This window comes from Pholcus phalangioides, unplaced genomic scaffold (assembly GCF_987345545.1).
Source record: "Pholcus phalangioides strain wild (caught in Gottingen) unplaced genomic scaffold, Ppha-v1.0 ptg000014l_1, whole genome shotgun sequence".
Lineage (NCBI taxonomy): Eukaryota > Metazoa > Arthropoda > Arachnida > Araneae > Pholcidae > Pholcus > Pholcus phalangioides.
In genome coordinates, this window is record NW_028301607.1 from 20,543,332 (window position 1) to 20,566,831 (window position 23,500).

The following is a 23,500-nucleotide window of genomic DNA, read 5'->3' on the forward strand; positions in this document are numbered from 1 at the left end:
GGCACCCCCCCCTCTATAGGCAAAAATGAATTTTTTTCCTCCCCATCCCTCATTATACAATCTTCTTTGAGGCAACTTTTTTCTAGTTGCAAGCACACTGCCTGTACCCATCATCAAAAGGAAGCACCGGTACGGCAAGTTTGGCATATGAATTCTTGAAATCAGGATTGTGTTTCCACAAAGTGTTCAAATTGGGACGTTTATCAAGTGCTAACAAGAGCATGAAATCGGACACGAGTCGAGTACTCTAGGTGCTTCAGGAAGCACCACGGTGTTCGTGAGCAACAGATTGAATGTATGCCATAGAGTATAATTATGTAACAAGTTTACACAATTACTCAAAATAAATTCTACGTTTGACAATAATCTACGGAAAGGAAGGTTATAAAAAATGATACACATCAAATTTTTGGGGGCCCTAAAATTTTAAGGGCAAAGGACACATGCCCCGATTGCCCATTCAAGAAACAGGCACTATCGAAGGGGTCCTGCATCCGGTAAGGGTGATCCTGTAACAGTTGACTTCTTCGTTGTATTCTTTGTGTGCTTTCACGAAATGTTTAAAAAAATGGGAAAGAATCTAGAGTTTCAAAAGCACCATGGGTCTCCAAAGAAAGGGATATTCCGAAAGCTGAACCTATTTTACATACTTTGAACAATGATAGCATTAGATCTCATTATCTTAAATAGTACTCTAGCACATCTAAGATCCTCAAGCAGTGTCTGGATTGCCCCATGCGTTGAGGTGGCCCAGGGAATTATTTTATAATTACGCAATAAACTTCTGTAATGCGAGCTTCTCACTAAAATATGAAAAAAAAGTGTTTTAATATGAAATTCAGCCAAAAAATATTTTTTAAGACGTTCATTTAATTTATAATTTTGTAATTATGATTACCGTTAATTTGAATTTACCGTCAATAATATCCCGTAATAGACTACGTGATCTGAAATCTTCAAAAGTGTCAATGTTTGTTTGGATGACGACATAAAAATCGAAAAAAATATGAAAACAAGACAGAAAAGGAAAGGGAAATTGCATGAAAATCCACACCTGGTGGAGCATAAGAAAGAGGAATGCCTCTTGAAAAAATGGTCACCTTTCAACAAGTTTCAGTCATGCCTTAGGCCCTCCTCACACGGGGAAATTAAAATCGAGATCGAGTTGCTTCAACTTGAGAGTTGAGTTGACTAGAATGAGTTCCATAGGGATGGTCTCTGATTTTCCCTCTTGCTTGGAATGTCTGTAATCTAGGTTACGTACACGCACATCTGTGTGTGGGAGTATTCGGGGAAAATCATTCCCTGAAACACAAACAATTCATGTGTTGTTTGTCTCTAGTTTTGCCTATAGTTTATTTTTTGCCTCTTGGAACCAGCTTTTGTTGTTTCATCTCATGAAACTACTTAAAATTCTGCGTGACAATATTTTAACTAAAAAACAATAAATATATAAATACATATATTAAATCCAACATATATGGGTACTGAAAGGCACATTTATAGAGGGAAAACAGACATTTTACTGTTAATTTTTTTCCAAATGAAACATGAAATTATACTAAAAAATTATCTAATTTTAACCATTTTAATTTAATTTCAAAATGATATCAATTTAAATAATAAAATTTTGTATTTACCTGTGAGCTGAAATTCTGTTGCAATTTCGCTTATAATAGAAATTATTTTTCTTATTTTGTTGTTTTGATTTTTCCTAACCCGGTTAACAAGATAGTACCGGAAGATAAGAAGGAAAACTATAGACTGTGCTGTTTTTACTCAGTTTCCTGGGCTTTGAATATTTTTCTGTAGCGCCGTGTGAGGGAGAACGGGCAACTTGACTCGTTCTAGTCAACTCAACTCTCAGGTTGAAGCAACTCAAGCTCAATTTTAGTTTCCCCATGTGAGGAGGGCCTGATTATGTCACGCTTGATGACACGTGTGCTAGTGGAAAGCGCATTGGTGCAGAAAAAAAGCACCAGTGATAGCTTATAGACATAGACACACAGGCATAGCTAATGAGTACTCACATGCGTCTATCCCTCAGTTTCCTTTTGAGATGGAGATTTAGCAACTTTAACTGCCTTTTGTCCATACTTTACAATTTTATACAATAAAACTTGTCAACAACGGCCACTGACGGGACCAAAATTATAAGTCGTTCTGTTTATTATGAATATTTAATTGTCTAAATATTTTAATAACTTTTAAATTTAATTAAAAATTTTAATTTTTTTCTTTTTGAATGTTTAAATTTATTTAAAAAATATTAATTATTTTAAAATTTATATTTTTTAATTATGGGTCATTCCATTTCAAATCACCTGGGAAAATGCCAAAATGACACCCATAGTCTCAGATTTCAATGAGTTTTTTTATTTGTTGCTTTTACTATCCTTATTAACTGTGTGAAATGTTATTTGCATATCTCTAAAACTTTTAGAGAAAAAAAATGTTGAAATTTATCAAAAACTGATGCAGATGACTTTTCCAAGTCTCAATTTTTAAGCTGCATTGTTTTAGAAAATGAATCGTAACTTTTTCAATTTTCAATATATTCAAGTGAAATTTTCACTAAAGTGTTCACAAAAACATACAAAATATGAATAAAAATAATTCATACACTTACATTTGAAATTTACATGCAAAAAAATTATGAAACTTTGTTTTTGTGGAATTTTTCGTTAGAAAAAATACAATTTTTCTAACATATTTTTAGACCAGAGGCACAGCAGTTACCAAAACAACTTTTATTTTAAATTTCTCCTAAATATATGAAGTAAAATACTGGAGAAAAAAAAAAAGTTTTTTTGACCGTTAATATGTTTATTCTGGCTCGCAACACAAAATTCATCGAAGTAAGACTGGATCATTCTGACTTCAAATCATTCAACTAAATACTGAAATGTAACCCATCATCCCGGATTCCAATTATTTTTTGTTTATTGCTTCTACCATGCTTGTTGACCATGCAAAATTTCATGCACATATCTCAAAAACTTTTTGAGAAAAAAATGTTTTCTAAACTCACAAATGACATCTCTTAGGCTAATCCCATTCAAAGCAATATTATTTGTTAAAATATATCATAACTTTGCAGATTTTCAATACATTCAAATGAAATTTCCATTAAAATGCTCACAAAAAATGTAAATTATAACTAGGAAAGAAAATTTAAACCTTTGCATTAAAAAATTAGATTGAAAAAAAATCGTTGAAATGTTCGTTTTTGATTCTTTTTATAATAAAAACACAATGGCTCACCTTTGCTTTGTCATTTACGAAAGCTCTCCTGCTTTTTGCACAGCATATTCAGTGACATTGAACTCTTCAGATTTTTTTTTCCTTGTTCCACTTTCCTAAAGCAGGGGCCAGAGTTAAAATTTGCAGTTTTCCCCTTGTTGTGATGGTTAAATTGAGTCCTATTTCTAATTAACTTTATAAAAATAATCATATCATTTGCTTTCTGTTTAATATCTTCATTAAGTGTACTTTGAGATTCATTTTCTGGTAATTCTTCTTCAAAAACTTTACAAACCTTAGATTTTAAAGTGTTACGAGCAGATTCAACTTTTTTTTTTGGCATTGTTTGACTTACACTGTGGAGCTACCTTATGAAGTTTAATTGGTGACTCTTCTATGTGCTGTAGAGATTAATTTATTTCTTCAAGTGCTTCTTGTTTAGTAATTGACATTTTTCCAAGTTACTTCTCTACATTACTATCACTGTTCATCTCTTCACAGTATTCAGTTTCTTCACCTAATTTATTGATGTTTATATTCACTGTCCCTACAGGCAGTGGTCGGCTGAAGTTGGTTTTCTGTGGTTTCCAACTTCAAGGCGCGAACGCGAGTCGATCTTCCCGTTAAAAAGTCTTGCCACAGAGAGCAACAGGCCTACAACGTAACAAATATTCAATCATTACACTTCACTCACAATTTGAAGTATAGATGGCACACTGAAATATCAAGTACAACACTACTTGTACGAGATTTGGGGTAAAACGTATGTCTAATTTTCTGCTAGGCTTCTAAGAGTGATATTATTCTGTCTAAAATAGCTATTTGATTGCTTGACTTGTGCAACTTCATAAAGCCTATTGTTTTCTCTTTCTTTGAATCAAATCTATCTTTATCAGCCTCTGATGCAGTGACTGGCAATATTGGCTCAGGTTTATCAATGAATTTCTCACATCCAATCACATGTAGAAGGGATTCAATTCTTTCTCTCCAAGTATGGAAGTTATAGTTAGTCAATACAGGGATTTTCACCTGCCCAATGCTGCTTCCAATATCATCCATATCTAAGTCAGCCATGCTGTTGGCCATCTTGATTCTGTCAGCACAATGTCCAAGATTTTTCAGGGCTCTGGGCCCATAACCATTTCTTGAGTTCATTTCCAGTCCAATGACTTATAGCTGACAGGGCCGTCTTAAGAGTATCATGGGCGCCCAGGCCAATTGATTTTTCTGAGGCCCTACCAAAAGAATTCTCAAATTTCAACCAGATCTCAGTTTTGTGAGGGCCTCTCTTTGCTTGAGGTCCCCAGGCCGTGCCCGGGTAGGCCCATGCCTTAAGACGCACTGATAGCAGAGTAATGTCAGTGGATAACATGTTTATTTCTTGGATAAAGTGCACAAGATAAGCCAGATAATAGATTAAGGTAATAAATGCTAATAAAAATAGCCAGACTATATTCTGCTGAACCTCCCATTCAGGCCCAGACTTAGGCAGGTGCAAAAGGCACAGTTGCATTGGGCCACAAAACTTAGGGGCCGCAATTTTCCCTGAAAGAAACCCCTTTCTTCTGGAATGGGAAATATTTGTGAAAAATTAAATTTTTTCCCCTGATACTTACATTGGTGGGAAAAGAAGCAGCTTCCAGTTTGTTATGTCCCCAATAACATCAAAGTGCTGATAGCCATTACAATTAGTGGGGAAATTCCGAAGAGCATATACATAAACTTGTATTGGTATCAAACACCTCCCCTTAATATTTGTACGTAGCCGGTCAATTTGTCGCGCTCAATGTGTCACTCCTCAATTTATCGTGGTACAAATTTGTCGCCCGCACACACACACAGTTTCTTCCAGTCCCACCCCCTCGGAGAGTCACCAACATTTACCATTACAGTATCTTCATAAGAACCTGAAATATTTAATTAATAATTCAATTAAATTAATATTTAATTTTCACCGTATAAGCCACACTTCCCGCTTCCTGTCAGGATTTATATTTCTTGCAGCGAAAGGAATTGGGCACAGATCAAGGGTAGAAATGTACAGTGCTTATGAATGACGATTCGATGAAGCTTTCATATTGCCCACATGAGCATCGACAAAGACTATATAATCACCAATAAGAAAGATGACTATGGGTCAGTCGCATAGATATAATATAACCATTAATCTTATGTTTATGGTCAGTCGCATATCTTTGGCTGGGTTGTTTGAATATTTTCACATAGTTTTCATTAGCGTTTTGTACAAGGTTGGTGTGCTTAGTCTATATTTTTCTGTTGGCAAAAACATGGAATATTGCAAAACTGAACGTGGAAATGAAATATTGGTTTGCGTGCGTGTTTAAAAGTTTTTCCACCCATAATTCATGTTCCGAAATTAGAAAGACTTTTAATGTAATTGAATGAATTAGCCTATAATTAATTTTCTTTGAGTTTTTTTGTTGTATCATAAAATAGAGATACAGATTATACGGATGACAAAAAAATAACGTAGTACTTTTTAAATTAAATTTTTTGAATTCAATTTAAATTGCAATAAATTGAAATCTACGTATCGTTAAAAAAAGAAAAACAATTATGGTAGTTTAAAATATCATCACTTGTTATCCTATTAATCATTAGGCTTTTTATTGCGATATTCACGTTAGATAAGTGTTTGAATAAAATGTTACTAAAAGGCACTGAAAATAAAGGTTTAGATACTGTGAAGTGTTTATATGTTAGATATAGCCACTGTGGTGGTCGAGTGGTTATAGTGACGGACTCGCGATGCGAGGATCCGGGTTCGAACCCCACAGTGGTGGTCGGCTGAAGTTGGTTTTCTGTGGTTTCCAACTTCAAGGCGCAAATGCGAGCCGATCTCCCCGTTAAAAAGTCTCGCCACAGAGAGCAACAGTCCTACAACGATAAATCATTCAATCATAACACTTCACTCATAGTTAGAAAAAAACTGGTGGCAGATGGCAGCACGACACATAACAAGCATTACACAGGAACAAACTTCACGTCAGGTTTCACTACACGTACACACACATTCCCGCATGTACCGATTCGTTGGGGGGTTCCGCGGGGGGTTGTGGGCGGGGTGCATGTGTGGTGTAGCAGTAGTAGGTAGGGCTCGTAGGTAGGGTAAAAAAGGGCTCGGGGATCCATGATGTTCTTAAGTCAGCCACCTCGTTGGGCAATTTGCCTGTTGTGGCGTTGTATTTGTATTTGTATTTGTATTGTATATGAATTGTTTTCAAAATTAAAATTATCCTGATGAATGTAGGTTATAATCAGAGGCGGATTTATAGTTATCCCACCTGTGGGCTAGTCAAGCCTTACGAAGGTTTTTTTAACAACTGGCTGTTGCGAAGATATATTTTGGAAAGAGAGAAAATTCAACTGCCCCTGCGGGGAATCGAACCCACGTCCTTTCACTTTCCAGGTGAACGCCCTAGACCACTAGACTACAGAGGCACAGAATATCTCAATCTTTCCTTGGAGCTCGTGTACAATGAAAGGGACCGTACATGGACGGCTGGACCAGACTCAGGCCAAGCTCACAACTGCTGATGCTGCCACCAGGTGGCGACTTATACAAGGATGACATCACTCTCCGCTACCATATGAAGGTTTTTTAACAACTGGCTGTTGCGAAGATATATTTTGGAAAGGGAGAAATTCAACTGCCCCTGCAGGGAATCGAACCCACGTCCTTTCACTTTCCGGGTGAACGCCCTAGACCACTTGAATTTTCTCTTTCCAAAATATATCTTTGCAACAGCCAGTTGTTAAAAAACCTTCGTATGGTAGCGGAGAGTGACGTCATCCTTGTGTAGTCAAACCTTGCCTCCCTTCTTCCTTTCTATTCTTGTTTTTTTTTCTTGTTTTTTTCCCTTTCTTTCTTTTCCTCCCTTCATGTTCTTGATCACCAGTTACTCAATTTTGGTTACGCCCTTTCACTTCAATTTGTCATCTTGGGATAAAGCCTGCATACCCCCTCCCCACCCAGGAAATATACCTCTGAATATAATCTTATATTGTCTGTTAATGTTAATTCACTTGTGTTGTAAGAAGAAATTTTTACTAATCTTTGACTGGAGCCGCATCAGTGTCATGTAGAAGAAGTTACATACAAAAAATTAAAAGTCTGATTTCATTCTTTTTACTTGAGTTGTTTCTTTAGAGTTGAAAAAAAAAATTAAAAATCAATTGACATTTGCAGTGGTGTCAGAGACAGGGATGCTGTGGGTGCCCAGGGTATTTTATGGAATGGGTATGAGCACCCAGAGAAATGATTCAGAAATCGAAATTTCATACTTCAAGATCAAGACGATGAACCCACAAGTTCCAAACACTTCCAGCATCCTTGGCCAGTCAAAAGTGCCTACATGAAGGAAACATTGTAGAAAGAGGGGATGGGTTTAAAATCGCCATTTATTCCGTATACAGGGGACTCAAACCTGTACTCTCAGAAGGCTGAATGGTGCATTGCATTGTATATTCATGAGTTACTGGAGTGGGGGGGGGGGGGTCAAATTTCATTAGCCCCCAGTTTCTGGCACCTATGGTCGGAGTGTTTGAATATTATTTTGGTGTGATAATACAAAGTAATTTGAAATGTACAATGCATTGCAAAAAAAAATTTGAAAATAAGACTTTTCACAGCTGTTACACAAAACTTAGATACATTGTCGATAAAAAATTCCTCAAAGATATATCTCTGCATGGACATATTTAATAGTGAATTATGGAAATTGTGCTGAAGGGCACACTAATCGTTATTTATTATCTCGATGTGCACCCCCAACACCTCTTGCTTCAAGAAATGGAAATCCCTACAGAAAGCGGAAAGAGCGGCCTATACGATGCAAACTAAATTTTCAAAATTTATTTGATCTTATTTTATTATCTTGGTGAGCTCCCCTACTCCTCTCACTGCGGGAAATGGAAATCCCAACAAAAATGCGGCTTATATGGTGAAAATTAAATTTTTTAAATTTATTGAATCACAATTTATTATCTTGGTGTATGTTCCAATGTCCCTCGATGAATTCAATGAATACTTTCCTACATTTGTTAAAAATTAAAATATGGATGGGAAGGGGAAACATTTCCAGCAAGTGAGAAAAAGAATTAGTTTCATTTCTTACACCTAAAGCAAATACCCTATTTATAAGATCACAACAAACATTTGAATTTTAAAGCAATTTAAATTTGTCGCTGTTAATTGACATCGCGACAAAATGAGTCTGCAACAAATTTGTAGCGCGACGAATTGACGCTTTGATGAATTAAACGCAACGAATTGACCTAGACCCATATTTGTAATATCAATGGAAACATTGGGTTTTATAGCCCCTTCCCATACCAATATTTTTGAACTCTCCCAATATTTCCAGTGAGGGCTGTAACTAGATGTTTGGCCAGCTGAGGGAAAACACATTTTGGCTCTTCTCTCTAATATTGAAGAAGGGGTTAAAATGTGAAATTTGTGGTGTCTCTGATCTAGCACCTGGGACACTAGATTTGCCTACCCCCCCCCCCACCCCCCAGTTGCAACCCTGCTTCCAGTACACAATGAAAATGAATATAATAATATATAAAAAGACTTTGTCAACATTGTTTTCCCTTCAACATCCTGATTTTGATCTTCATCACACTGCCTGCGCGATTTTCATTGCATGCTGTAATACCAAGATTGCCAAAATACTTTGGTTTGCACTCAGGAAGTTTGTAAATTGGGGAGTAATTATATACATTTTTTTTAAAGGGGCTGCAATTTTTTTCTTTGTTTTGCACCAGGCTGCGAAATTCCTTAACCCGGGCCCTTCTCCTACCTCTCCAATATACAATCAACTACTGATCTATGGATCTACTATGAAAAAGGGAAATTTTCCCAGAATCCCCTGGGCTTACTCTGATTGGAGGATAATGAGTGATATCACATAATTGTTAATTTACATATACTGATGACACTTTCTATAAATGTATATATATACCAATTATCGTATCAATTTAGTTGAAATTGTCTCTCTCTCAATTCAAGAATTTCTAATCATTTATCACTTATGGAGATACTTAATTATTTAGTATTCGGCATGTCAAGGTATATTTTCAATACTAGTATAACATGTTGGATGTAGATCTCCTCTTTGGATAATCCTTATTTTTATTTTATAATTTAATAAATTAATTTGTTATTGTTAACCCCTCCGTGTGAATTATATTAATTTTTGTTGATCGCTTTCTTTGTTGACGGAGGCTAATACATTACGCAGAAGGATTCCATAATCATAAATGTAATTGTTTTTCTATTTTATGCCTATTCACCAATCAGCTCCGTCACAGTAGACACAAACAGTGTTACTCGTACACTAAGGATTTAGCAAACAAATTGCCAGGCAAAATGTCTCTGGCCCAATGGCTAACTCGTGCTAATTGAATTCTATGTTTGTATGTTTCGATGGAATCTCCTGAAAATGGAATAATTCTAGCAACATGTGTCGTCAAGTTTTACGCTCCAACTTGGTTTGCTATCGAAACTCGCCTTTCCTGTAAAGGTGGAACACAGCACCTGTTCAAGCTCATTGCTGCAACTAGGCATTTTCCCGCAGAACTGAAAGGCAAAATATATCCTGTAGTTTTCTCTCTCTCTCTCATCTCAAAGAAACACTTACTTCGCACACCCTAAAAATTCATTGATCGCAATGCTGACTGACACTGAACTGCACATTTGTGAACTAGCAGCCCGCTGTATTCAGAAAAATAGACTCTGGCCGTTTTAACTTCCTATTGTAAAATTTGCCATTGACTAGCAGAAGTGAAATGTATCTGATTCACCAATATTGAAATCCATACCTGATAAAGACATCCAACTGTTTGTGGTCCAAAAGTCAGGAGAACTGCCTTTACTACGCCTGCCACGTCAAACACAAACTGCTGAAAATGCAGTCAAGACTGTTACAGAAACTTCATCCACATTGTGCAAAAAATCTGAGAGAGAAAGCTTCATAAAAAACCAAACAGAGTTTCGAAAAGCTATGCAGAAATTCAGTAGTGAGAAGGATTTTCACGCTATTCGAAATATGGTGTTAATATAAATGCCATTTTTGTGAACCTTTTCTTGTACTAAATGTTACTCGTGCAATTTGTGTTTGTTTTATAAACAAAGATTAAATTTTTTTTAAAACCTTACTGTGACAACTCATCAAATAAAGTTATTTTTTCAAAATATGTATTCTTTAAAGTCAATCCAGAGGCAGAATATGATAACCCATTCTTAAAAAAGTTTATGTGAGCTAAATGCATCATTTGGCATTTTTTCGTGATGTGCCGGATAGAAATTTGAAAAAAAAAAAAAAAGTTTGCATAGAACGGTGACCTGCCCTAAAATGTGTGTACATTGAAGAAAACAACAGTTCTGTATCTTATTAGAATGAAGGTGATTATATAAGAATAGCTTCCTTTGTCAATCAACTTTGAGTTTTACTCTTTGCTTTGAACTAATTTCTGAAAATTTAATTTTAAAGTAATTTTTTAAGGTTTTAATCAGGGTTGTGTGTAGTGATTTTTTTTAAAAATCACTGATTTGAATCAATTTACCTCAGATATGAAAAAATATGTTTTAATAAAGAAAAAAAAAAATACTTATGTAGCATGTAGCTTCAAAAACTGATTTAATTTTTTATGAAATTATTTTAAACATATTTTCAAAAATATTTATAGTATTACTAGGGGGGGGGGGGCAAAGCCCCCTTGACGCCTCCGGCGTCCAATCTCCCCCCTCCTCCAATGGAGACAACTACTCGTCACACCTTCTTTAATTATAAAGCAGAATATTCCTCAGGCACTGCAAATGCCTGCGAAATAGTTCAATACGCGATGCATCGCAATAGGCAAAGTACCATGATATGTACCACAATACACCGTAAGCACTTCATTACAATAAGCAATACAGCACAATATGCAATGCACCACAGTACGTAATGTATCGCATTGAACAAAACACAATAATACGCAATACACCCTAATATGCAAGAAGCACTCATTAAAATAAGCAATACAGCACAATATGCAATGCACCACAGTACGCAATGTATCGCATTGAACAAAACACAATAATACGCAATACACCCTAATATGCAATAAGCACTCATTAAAATAAGCAATACAGCACGCGATGCACTACAATATGCAATGCATTACAATCAGTAATGCACCACCATTTGCAGTGCACCACAATAAGCAAACGAAATGTATCGCATCAAGCAAAGCAGAATAATATGCAATGCACCTCAATACGTAATAAGAACTGCATTACAATAAGCAATGCAGCACGTTATGCACTACAGTACGTAATGCATAACAGTACAAATCAACAACCAGCAAAATCAGCAATGAAAGTGCAAGCAGCGAAACATCGCAATAAGCAATTTACCACAATTCGCAATACAGACTGCATCAGACTGCATTATAATATGCAATACAGCATACAGCTAAAATCAGCATTGTATTGGCAGTGCACCACAATATGCAATACAGCACAATACGCAATAGAGTGCACCACAATAAATGCAGACTGCATCGGACTGCATTATAATAAGCAATACAGCACGCGATGCATTGCAATATGCAATGCACCAAAAATAGCAATGCACCACTATTTACAATGTCCCGCAATACAGCTTAAAATGTAATGCGCCACAATACGCGATGTATCGCAATAAGCGAAGCACCATAATATACGCAAAAAGTACCGTATTACAATAAGCAATAAACACGTGATGTGCTGCAATGCGCCACAATAAGCAATACAGCATAATACGCAATGCTATGCCATCGGCGATTCGGTGCTATGCACTATTTTAGGCAATGCAGCACAATAAGTAGTGCAGCCTTATATTAAGGAGGGCACAAAAAACAATGCGCCACTATATCGGGGCATCACATTAAGCACAATACCTAATTAAGCATAATACAGCACAATACCTAATGTACCTCCATCGGCAATACAGCACAATAAGTAGTGCAGCCTTATATTAAGGAGGGCACAAAAAACAATGCACCACTATATCGGGGCATCACATTAAGCACAATACCTAATTAAGCATAATACAGCACAATACCTAATGTACCTCCATCGGCAATACAGCACAATACTTAATGCACCTCCATCGGCAATACACCACAATAAGCAATGTGCCATCACAGGCAATATAGCACAATAATTAGTGCATCAACATATTCAAAGTACCGCAATAAGCAATGCACCAACATATTCAAAGTACCGCAATAAGCAATGCACCACTATATTTGGGGCACTACATTAAGCACAATACGCAATACACCACAATAAGCAAAACAACAAAGCGTAATTTACCCACATCTGCAATACAGCACAATAACAAGTACACCACCACCGTAGGCAATACAATAAGCATTATGATAATGCATCACAATATGCAGTGCACCACAACACTCAATGAACCACAATGCACCATAAGCACTGCATTAGAATAAGCAATATGGCACGTGATTCACTAAAATACGTAATGCATACCAATGCGCAATTGGTCAATATTTACAGTGCACCACAATACCTCGTGTATCGCATTAAACAAAGCACCATAATACGCAATGAGCCACAATAATCATCAATCCATAAGCACTGCATTACAATGAGCAATACAGCACTCAGTGCACTACAACACGTAAAGCATCGCAATCAATAATGCAGTAATGTGTATAATCAGTAATATTGTACGCCACAAATAAGCAATGCAGCATAGTATGCGATGCATCGCAATAAGCAAAGCACTACAGTACGCAATGCACCACAATACGCATTAAATGCTGCATTACAATGAGCAATACAGCACGCGATGCACTACAATATGCAATGCACCGCAATCAGTAATGCACCATTATTTTTGCAGTGCCACAATAAGCAATGTAGCACAATGCGCAATGAGAAGCAAGCTCGACTCAAAATGAAACCTGTCAATTTCCCCCATAAAGAGATCTGTCCAATGTCCTGCCCTGGGTACCCAGACAGTGTGTTGGGAGCATTGGTGATGTATACATAACTCGGGATGCATGCACAAAACTTGATCCCTACAGGTCAAGCGGTTCCCGATGTCCTCAGGAGTTAAATGAAAACTCGACCCGAAATCGTAACCGACTTCCGTAACACAAAAACGTAACAGATTTCTGTCACTCAAAAACGTAACATAAAATTGTCAATAATTTCGGTTGCTTAGAAACAGGCCCTTTTCGAGTTTGTGATTTTGTATTATAGAATAGATAATATATACATATATTAAATATCAGAGATCTCGTAGTCGTGTCAATTTAGCTGACAAATGGTGGTTCAAGATTTAGAATGATGAAGCTGTGAGATGTAAAGCTGATTTAGACAATCTGACAGTTTGCATGGCAATCGATGGATGGATAAATATTCATACTGAACCAGTTTTGTGTGTTATCAAACAGTGTGGTAAAGTCATCCATGTTGATATTATTAAAACGTCTGGTTCATCACGTACTATTTTACCGTATACCAACTCCGGTCATATATCACTATATGGCAATTTCCAATGAGGGGATGTGGGTGGGAAATGAAGACACCATCCATCAGTGGTCGCCCCAGGTTCAGTGGGTAAAGAACTTGCTTCTGACGTTCTATGCCTGGATTAGAACTTACGGACCTTGATGGTAACCTTCATGGTGGAAGACGAGCATCTTATCACTACGCCACTCAAGCACGGTTCATCACATACTGGAAATTGTTTACCAAATTTGATTCAGTGAAATCAACAGAAGAAAACTTCAAATGTAAAATATCAAGTTTTGATACAGACAATAACTGCAAATATGGTTTCTTCCAGAAAGACTGGATGAAGAGCTTGGCTTTTCGGGACTTATATATTTGTTCAGTGTTCACATTTTAAATCTGCTAGCCAAAGATTTGGTTAAAACTGGTGTAACAAAGCATGTTATAAGTACAGTATATTTAAATATTTCCACAATCACCTCTTGAAAGCATGGTATCATACAGAAGGTGGAAGTGCATTGATACTTCCTGTAGAGGCATGATGAAACTTATCGTCTTTCTCTTAAATCTTATGTTAAAATTTGTCAGTTGTATTTTGAAGACCACAGATCTCAAATAAATAGTGACATCTCCAGTAAAATCGTAAATATTGGTTTAAAGAGAAATGTCGAGGACATGATTGAGAGAGAGAGAGAGATTCTGAAATTGATAGCCAAAATTATCGATTTTGTACAAAGGAGCAACTGCTCCCTAGCTGAATGAATATTCTTAACTAACATGGAAAAAGCTGCAATTGAAGATAAAAGAAGCATCAACATTCAACAATAAAAAGGTCTTGTCTTTCGCATATAAAAATAGATATAAACAATCATATTAACAGATGCACACTTTGCTGCATTTATTCTAAGCTAATCAGTGTTAATTTCTAATATGGGATTTGTTGTCACAAAAGAAGAGAGAAATAAGGGTCTTGAATTTATCAAACAAAACTGTGGCTCTGAGTTCCTGGCAATTACATTAAAATTTTTGGGGAAGTGTGAACCATTTCATGTCAATTTTTAAATCCCCAAAGGTTGTTGATACAATGTCTAATTTTGAGTGGTAGAATAGCTTTTATGTTTTTGGTAAAGACGTAATTATGAAGAGATTGACATGCGATTTTTGAACCTACTAACCACAGCCAAAGCATCGACTGCTTGTGCTCTTTTTCTTAATAAAATGTTCTGGTATATCTCGCAAGTATATCTTTAATTTGTAAATATTTTTTAAATAGTCATTATTTTTATAAATTAAAATTTCTTTAATTATATATTCTAAGAAAATATAGATTAATGACAAGTGTGTATTAGTAATATATATCTTTAAATATGTATATACATTTTGTTAGAAACTGTGTTAAATCATTGAAATAAAAAAAAAAATTATTTAAATAAAAAAAATCTGATTTTAATCAAAAAAATCAATAACCCTGGTGTTTTAATCTAAAGGTTTCTAAAATTTTTGTAACCAAACTTTTTAAACCTCTCATAATTACCAAGAGAATATTCTTGAACTAAAAGTCGTCGTTGGGGGTGATTATACCAAAAATTTCTTTGTTTTAAATATTTCAGGTAATGAAAACTGATTTATATTTCGTAATATAAACAAAATTAGTAAAAAAATTTCATTATTTAAAAGGAGAATATGCTCATCTCGCATCTCTACATATGCATAATGAGCTGATTATTCATAAAATAAGCACATAGGAATATATTTCTTAGCATAGATTATATAACACTGCATCCCATTGCAGATATGTAGTTTATAATACAGTGGATCCCAATTATAACGTTTCCCCTTACAAACTTATCCCACTTAAAACAACTTATTTTTGTGGTACCAACTTTTACTAGTTTTAAAGTGTTTTCCCCCTTTTCTTCATGATGGTTTTGTGAAAAACATCATAAGTGGAATCCACTGTTCATGCTAACACAGTTAATGCTGGCAAGTACCCAAGTTTAGGTTCACCTGTACTCAAAGCTGTTAGCATTCCAACAACTGTGGAAGGAGGTGCAGTGTCATGATGCGCTTGCTGAGTAAGATCAGCCCTTCCCCCCCCCCCCACACGGGGTAGATGAATAAAAAAAAGAAAACAGCATGAGAAAATAAAAGGAAAATCTCATCCATGCCTATATATTATTGGTGCTAAGTTGCACCATTTTTGACTTTGAAAATGATTGACAGCATAGTAAGTAAGTAGCAGTTTCCATTCCAATTTCTAATCCATTTTTTACATTTTTTAGTTTTAACCCTTTCATTTGCCGATGTTTTGGCAGTATTAAATATTTCATTTATTGTTAGGTATCAATACAACAACAGACAAACATTCCTCAATTTGTGATCTGCTTGTCTAGGAATTTTTTGACTATAGAAACTAAAGCTAAAGTGACGAAAAATGTATCATTATATTTGAGGTTGTTGTATTTTCATCTATATTATAAACAAGGTTTATTAACATTATTGATTTATGGGAAGTAGCTGGGGCTGCCAATTGTTTTCGTTATAGCAAAGGTGTCATTATAACAGTTTTATTGTATTTTTTTAAATTTCTTGTGCTTTTCATTGATTTTTGTCGACACATTTTTATACTTTCGGCTTATGAAGGATCATTGTGTTTTATTTATTTAGGGGCATAATGCTTGTATGTTGAATATATATTGTTACCTTTGAGAGAAACTATTTGATATGGAGTGTGAACCTGGAAAATATTTCTATGAACATGCGAAGGAATCACACTCACATCATACTTCCCGAGCAGATTGGGCATCCACAACAGTATGTCCATCGGATGATGAAAGTGATGAAGATAAAAAAAATGAGTCATCAGTTGATGATAACAAGAACGAAACCTGGATGGAGACAAATATTATGGAAGAACCAGGTATTTCTTCAATTTTAGAATAGTAAAAAAATGAGCATGTTTTAAACATTCATTCACTATGGGTTCCACTGTAAACCTTGCTACAAGGATACCCAATATGCAACTACTCAGGGCTGGCACCAGGTATGATGAGACAAGGCAGCTACCTATGGCAGCTAGATAGATTCATTATTTGTTTTCAGTCTCGCAAATTCTTACACATAAATAATTTTGAATGAAAGTGTGATTGGTTAAATAAGTTCGGTAAGATTGGGTAAATGCAATACACACTGAATTTCAATGTCTGTGCAGAATGAGAAAATAACATGCTGTCTTATACAATATGGGGATTTTTTTTACCATGAGGAAAAAGTAAATGCTCACAGATATGCCAATGACGTGCTATGGGATCATTCAAGTATTACGTCAGCATCGAGGGGGGAAAGGGGGTTTTGGATTTGCTGATGTTTGATGAGGAGGGGGGGTTGAAGGTTGCTTACATCATCAACCACCTTTTTTTGAGATATGAAATAGTCTAAGCTGCTGACAAAATTTTGCTGACAGGAAGGGGGGTCAGTGTTTTGCTGACAAGGGTGGGGAGGGGGGAGCCAAAAATGGCGGAAAATCTGCTCATGTAATACTTGAATGGTCCCTATAGTGCATCAAATACTCAGAATTTTAGGAAAGGGTGCATAAAAAATTGTTTCACGCATCCTTTCCTATTTGCAAGAACAGAAAAGTAGAGAGAAGAAACTCCCCAAGCAGTTGATTGGTGGTGATAAAATACTCTTAAAAATATTTTTTGATCATAGAATTTGTGGTATGTTACTTTATCAAGGTAATAGAGGTGAAGAAAGAAAATTAATACATTTCATAGGACTACAGGGATCCGAAAAGTGTCCGTTAACAGGAGGTTTCTACAAACGGGGAGTGTCTGTTAAGGGAGGTTCTACTGTATTTAACCTTGTAAACATTCCTCTGGGGAATTCCTAATGAATTGGTATCGTAACTCTATAATTTTTCATCAATAGATTTTAAAAATTTGCTTGAACAGATTTTCATTTGTTAAGGAAATGTCCCTTTCCTTTCTGCCCCAGCTCATTTTTCAAATTTTAAAATGATAACTTTCTATCTTAAAACATGTGAATATATTCTTATTTTAAATAATAGGCCTTCCAGGAAACCAAAAAAGATTTTCATTATTTGTTTAGCCATCATTGTGATCAAAATGTCCAGCATAATATATTAAAACAAAAAAATTCAAGACATGATATAACAATTTGAAGCATCATCATCCATTTTCAATCCACTGCTAGATGAAGGTTTCCTCTAAATTTTTCAATGTTATTTTGTCTAATGCTAGAGCCATCCAGTTGATTCCAGCTACTTTTCTGATCTTATTGATTCATCTTGTGTGGGCACACCTTCTTGGACGTTTAACCCCACAAGGTACCAATCTCAGATACTTGTGGTCCATCTGTTGTCCTGTCTTCTTGCAATATGTCCAGACCGTTTCCATTTCATTTTAAACATTTAATTCTTTCCATGATATTATATATCTTTGTGGGCTTCTTATCCAAGTGATTCATCGTTTTCTGTCTCTTCTTCTGATGCCTAACATACATCTTTCCATGCTCCTTTGTCTGTAGCCTTTGTATTGCCATTACCTTGCTTGTGAGTGTCCATGTTTCAGCTCCATAATTCAGTGCTGGGAGCACACACTTTCAGGCATTATGGCATTCTTCAGAATTAGTTTTTGTCAAAAGTGTTCCATCCAATCCTGATCCTTCTGTTCATTTCATTAATGATTCCGTTGCCCATGGTGATTTCTTGTCCCAGGTATACATAGCTTTCTACTTTTTTCTCTGTGTTGTCGAGTAAGATTGTCCTCTTTAACGCAAAGAGGTTGAACATAACTTTAGTCTTTTGCAGATTCATTTTCAAGCCCACCTGAATACTTGCCTTCACTAGTTCTTCTATCATTTCTTCTAATTCATCGGAAGTACTGCTGATCATAAAAATGCAAATGTTTGAGAAATTCTCCATTTATTTTAATTCCTTTCTCGTCCCAATCCAGTTCCAGAATACTTCTTCTAAAACAGTGGTAAAGAGTTTTGTGAGATAGTATCATCCTGCCGGACACCTTTGCCAAGTTCAATCTTTGCTTTTCCTTTATCCAAACGAATGGCTACGGTTGCTTTGTCATGTATTTTCTTGATATTGATGTATGTCTTCTCTATCCCAATTACTTCTAAAACCTTCTTAACAATGGCAGATGTGAAGACAGAGTCAAAAGCTTTCTCAAAATCAATGAAGGCCATACACAATGGTAATTTGTATTCCTTGTGTGTCTCTATGAGTTCCCTAATTGTTTGGATGTGATCCATTGTACTAAATCCACTTTGAAAGTCGGCTTGCTCTTTTGGTTGAACTTCGTCCAATTTGGATTCAAGCCTACATGTCAGCACTTTGGTGACAATTTTATAAATTCCTGATAGGAGACTGATTGGTCGATAGTTCTTGATATCCTCTTTTTGTAAAGAAGAACCATCATTACGTTATTCTAATCTTCAGGCAGATCCGATTTTGTGAGATAATTTGTGAACAAGGCAGCTAGCATACTGGCAAATTTTTCTCCTGCTTTAACAATGCCTATTGAAATTCCATCTTCACCTGTGCATTTCCCTTTTTTCATGCATCTTATAGCCTTATAGACTTCTTCTTTCAGCACAGGTACTACTTGTACAAATTTTTCTCCATTTTCTTTTCTTCCTGCTCCTTTTCCTCTGTTCTGATCCCTTTCTTCATGTATGTATAAAGCAACTGTTCTCAACCTTTCTGACTCGCCGAGCCCTTTCAGAATATAATTTCTAGGGCAGAGCTCTGTAGACCTTTTTTATTTATCTATCAAATTCACTGATTTGATTAATTTTCCCCAAGTCGCTGCAGAGCCCCTGGGAAGTCCACATAGAGCCACCGGTTCAGAGCACCAGTTGAGAACTGCTGGTATAGAGTATTATAAAATTCCTCAACAATTCTAGTAATTTCATTTCCATCCTTTGTGATGATTCCATCTTTCCTTTTTAGTGCAAAAATTTCCTTTCCCCCATTACAATTTTCGTTTTGCTGATTTTAAGCTCCTATTATCTTCCAGTGCTTTCTTTACAATATCACAATTAAACTTCCTGACATCTGTAATCTGCTTTCGTTCTGCCTTACAAAGTTCTGCATATTCCACTTTTGATTTGGGGTCGTTCTTCTTATATGAAATTCTCTCCAGTTTTTCATCAGTTTCTTTGTTTCTTCTGTTATTTTCTTCATTGGTTTGATTTCTTTTTCTCCAGCGACTTCTTTTGCTGCTACTTTTAGGGTAGAGGTTAAATTTCTGTTCATCGTGGTGACATCTTGTCCATCTTCAGTAGAGTTATATAACAAATAAAATCGGTTCTTCAGCTCCAACTGGAATTTATATCGATGTTCTTGAAGATTTACCATATCGATGAGTTTTGTATTTTTGATAAGTTTTGGCATTTTCATTCTAGTGTTGAGTGTTATTCTACATCTCACTAGTCGATGATCGCTTCCTGTATTGAATTTGTTGAGAACACTGCAGTCTTGGATCATATGCTTCTTATTAGATAGGATGTAGTTGATCGCGCTTGTTGTTCCAGTTGGGCTTCTTCAGGTCCACTTTCTTTGGGGTTTCTTAAAAAACAAATTCATGACATAACTGTTCACTCTTTGCAAATTTGACGAGTCTGTTCCCTCTGTCGTTTCGTACACCGTAACCATGACTTCCAACTGAGCTTTCACCATTTCTTCTCTCTCCAATTCTAACATTGAAGTCACCCTTCCTTACTATTTTGATATGGCTTCTTTTACTATTCATCTTGTCTATATATATAAAATTGATCCTCTCTCTCTGTGTGTGTGTATGTATCTCTATACAAATCTACAATTTCAGATCGATCGTCACCAAATTTTGCATATATACCAAATGGGACCCGACTTGAACGATAGGCTACTTTAAAATTTCGTCAGAGCAGGGCAAGTGCCCCAAATGGGCAAAAAAAATGTCTGACCACAATGGGTTTTGGGCCTCAACAATCACTTTCTAAATGTTTGCTTTGGTTACCGTGGTTCCTTAGCAATGAGTTTCAGACGCATTTATGCCTTTACAATGGTTTGTCACTTCTCTAATCCTGTTAGTACATGTATATGCATAATGGTTTGTCACTTTTTCAATACTTCCAGTAATGAGGCTTTTTGAATAGACGTCATAATCATCGTCAGCATCGCTTTGAGGGTCAGGCAAAGGATGATCTCCATAGAAATCAGTGTTAAAATTGTCGATTTTACTGTAGAAATGCGGAAATTTAGAGTGTGGTTTTCTGTCACATCAATCATTTTAAAAATTGTATCGAATTCTCGATTTTTGAAATATTGAGTTCGTTTAAGATATACGAAGCTCAGGAGATTAAACATAAAATAATTAGCCATACTTACTTTTGAGTTGGATGCAATGACATTGATTTCAACTTTTTATTTATATCTTCTCAAGCATGAAAATTAATGTGTCTATTGTCTTCATAAAACTGCATAAATTTCATATAGTTTAGAATGTTTTAAAATTAATTATGGACCCATTAAGTACATCAAAGAAATTTCACAGCTTTAATTAAGCATTTTTGAAAGCTGAAACAGGCAGATGGATAACTTGAAGTTCAAGGGGAGGATCAAAATACTTAACGCCCCTTAAAAAAGGAAAAAAAAATATATTCATTTCTACGTTTCTTTAAATCTAGATTTGTTTATTTCATGAGTCACGCAAGGTATTTGTTTATTCATAAGTTTATGTCAGGAAGTTGCCATATTGGTTAACTTAGACACGGTTTGTATGTCCCTCAAAGAAAGAGAGAGCGAGATATCACATGATCCAAAAAGTCTCATTAAAGAAAACCCGGGCAGAGCTGGGTATTACAGCTAGTTGTTCATAAAAGTCTTCTACTTCCTCAGAATAGCTTGTTGTTGGTGCATACACTTGTATACAATGTTGTAACAACTGGCTGTTGCGAAGATTAATATATTTTTTTTGGAAAGAGAAAATTCAACTGCCTTTGTGGGGAATCGAACCTACATCCTTTCACTTTCCAGGTGAAGAGCCCATTTGTTGAAAAAGGTTGAGAAGCGCTGAGATTTAAATGACCTTATTTGTGAGACTGACTTAGACTTTGGGTGGATGGTTTCATAGAACCTAGCACTGCGACCAGAGGTCTATTGTACTATCCCCAAAAGAAAAAGAAAAAAAAAAAGTCTTTAATAGAGACCTGTAGCTGAAGCAAAGTTCAGCAAAGGGGACACCAGTATCGATTGGCGAGGGACAATGCTAGGTTATGGTGTCGCAGGGAATTTTTCTCTAAAAGGGTTGTTAATAAATGGAATAGCTTACCCCCGGAGGTAGTAAATTGTAACACAATTTACACGTTTAAAAAGAAATACGATAAACATGTTTGGATAAATCGAGAAGCTATCCATTCTCAGAATAAGACAACCGTAGGTATTCTTTATGGGCATTGTATAATATTTTATCATGTGTATATATTGTTTATAATTTGTGTTAATTGCATTTTTAATTGGGTTGCTGTTTTTGTTTTTGAAATATATGACATCCATATTTTTATGGGCATCTTTTTATCGGCCACCTCGTTGGGCATTTTGCCTGTTGTGGCGTTGTATTTGTATTTGTATAAAGATCTAACAGGAATGTCTTGAAGCTCCCATGGTTCAATCAAATGACGACCCAAGTGCTCAAACCTGTGTGCAGAGTACATTTTACATTCTCAAAGAAAGTGAATAGCGGTCTCTTCCTTATACCAACCTCTACAGGTTGAGTCACTACTAACTCTTATGACATTAAGATGCCTTTTAAGAGTACAGGTTGGTACAATCAAACCAACAGCTCTACGAATACTATTTTTGCTAAGCTTCATCAGCTCCTTCTGCCTAAAACTAGGGCAGTCACAATTTATCTCTTTTGCCTGTCGTTGACCATCAGTGTTCATCCAATCTTGGTACTGTTTCCTCCTGAATGAGTTGAAAACAGTATTTCTGATCCCGTGAAATGCCCAAAGCTGGCTCAGGACCCCTTCTAGCCAGCTTGTCAGCCAATTCATTACCTGAGATATCTGAATGACCTGGTACCCTGCAAAGCTTGACTCTGTTGTCGTTGGATAAATTACAGAGTGCAGTGTAACATTCCCAGACCACATGAGATGTGATTTCAGACTTCTGAAGAGCCATCAGAGCAGCTTGACTATCAGAACATATAAAAATGCATCTTCTACTAAAACCTCTATCTATGCAAATTTTACAACACATGAGAATCGCAAAAATTTCAGCCTGAAAAACAGTGGTGTAGCCACCTAAAGGATATGATAACTGTGTATCATTTCTAGGACAGCATACTCCAGCTCCAGCACTATTTCCAAGCTTAGAGCCAAGTATACCAATAAGATTTCTATCACTGTGAGTAGGAGCAATGCCCCAGTCTTCCCTAGAAGGGAATTGAACCATATAATTCTTATTAAATGCAAATTTGGAAAGCATGCCATCGCTTGGAATGTTGAGATGTGGATGTTGTGTAACATTTACATCAAGACCACCCCATGATAAGTACTGTGAATACTCTTTCCAATGATCCAAATTCTTGAATCTTTTCATACAGATGATTGCTTCAGCCTTTATACGCATATGTAGAGGATACATCCCGAGTAAAAGTTCGAGTGCTTCAGTAGGAATGGTTTTCATACAGCCATAGA

The 23,500-nt window shown here is 35.9% G+C and overlaps 1 protein-coding gene and 1 non-coding gene across 5 annotated transcripts in view; one reads left to right on the top strand and one right to left on the bottom strand.

Annotated features, from left to right (window-relative positions):
- LOC149078246 (ankyrin repeat domain-containing protein 49-like) overlaps positions 1–23,500 on the top strand; it is a 107,463-nt gene that overhangs the window by 48,751 nt on the left and 35,212 nt on the right. For all 4 annotated transcript variants that reach the window (XM_089241858.1, XM_089241860.1, XM_089241861.1 and 1 more), the window contains one exon: positions 16,451–16,703. In XM_089241858.1, the coding sequence (XP_089097984.1) occupies positions 16,508–16,703 (196 nt within the window). In that variant the 5' untranslated portion in view covers positions 16,451–16,507. The remainder of the gene's footprint in view (positions 1–16,450; positions 16,704–23,500) is intronic.
- Positions 6,632–6,705, bottom strand: TRNAS-GGA (transfer RNA serine (anticodon GGA)). The gene has a single exon. It is a non-coding gene; the product is annotated as a tRNA-Ser (tRNA).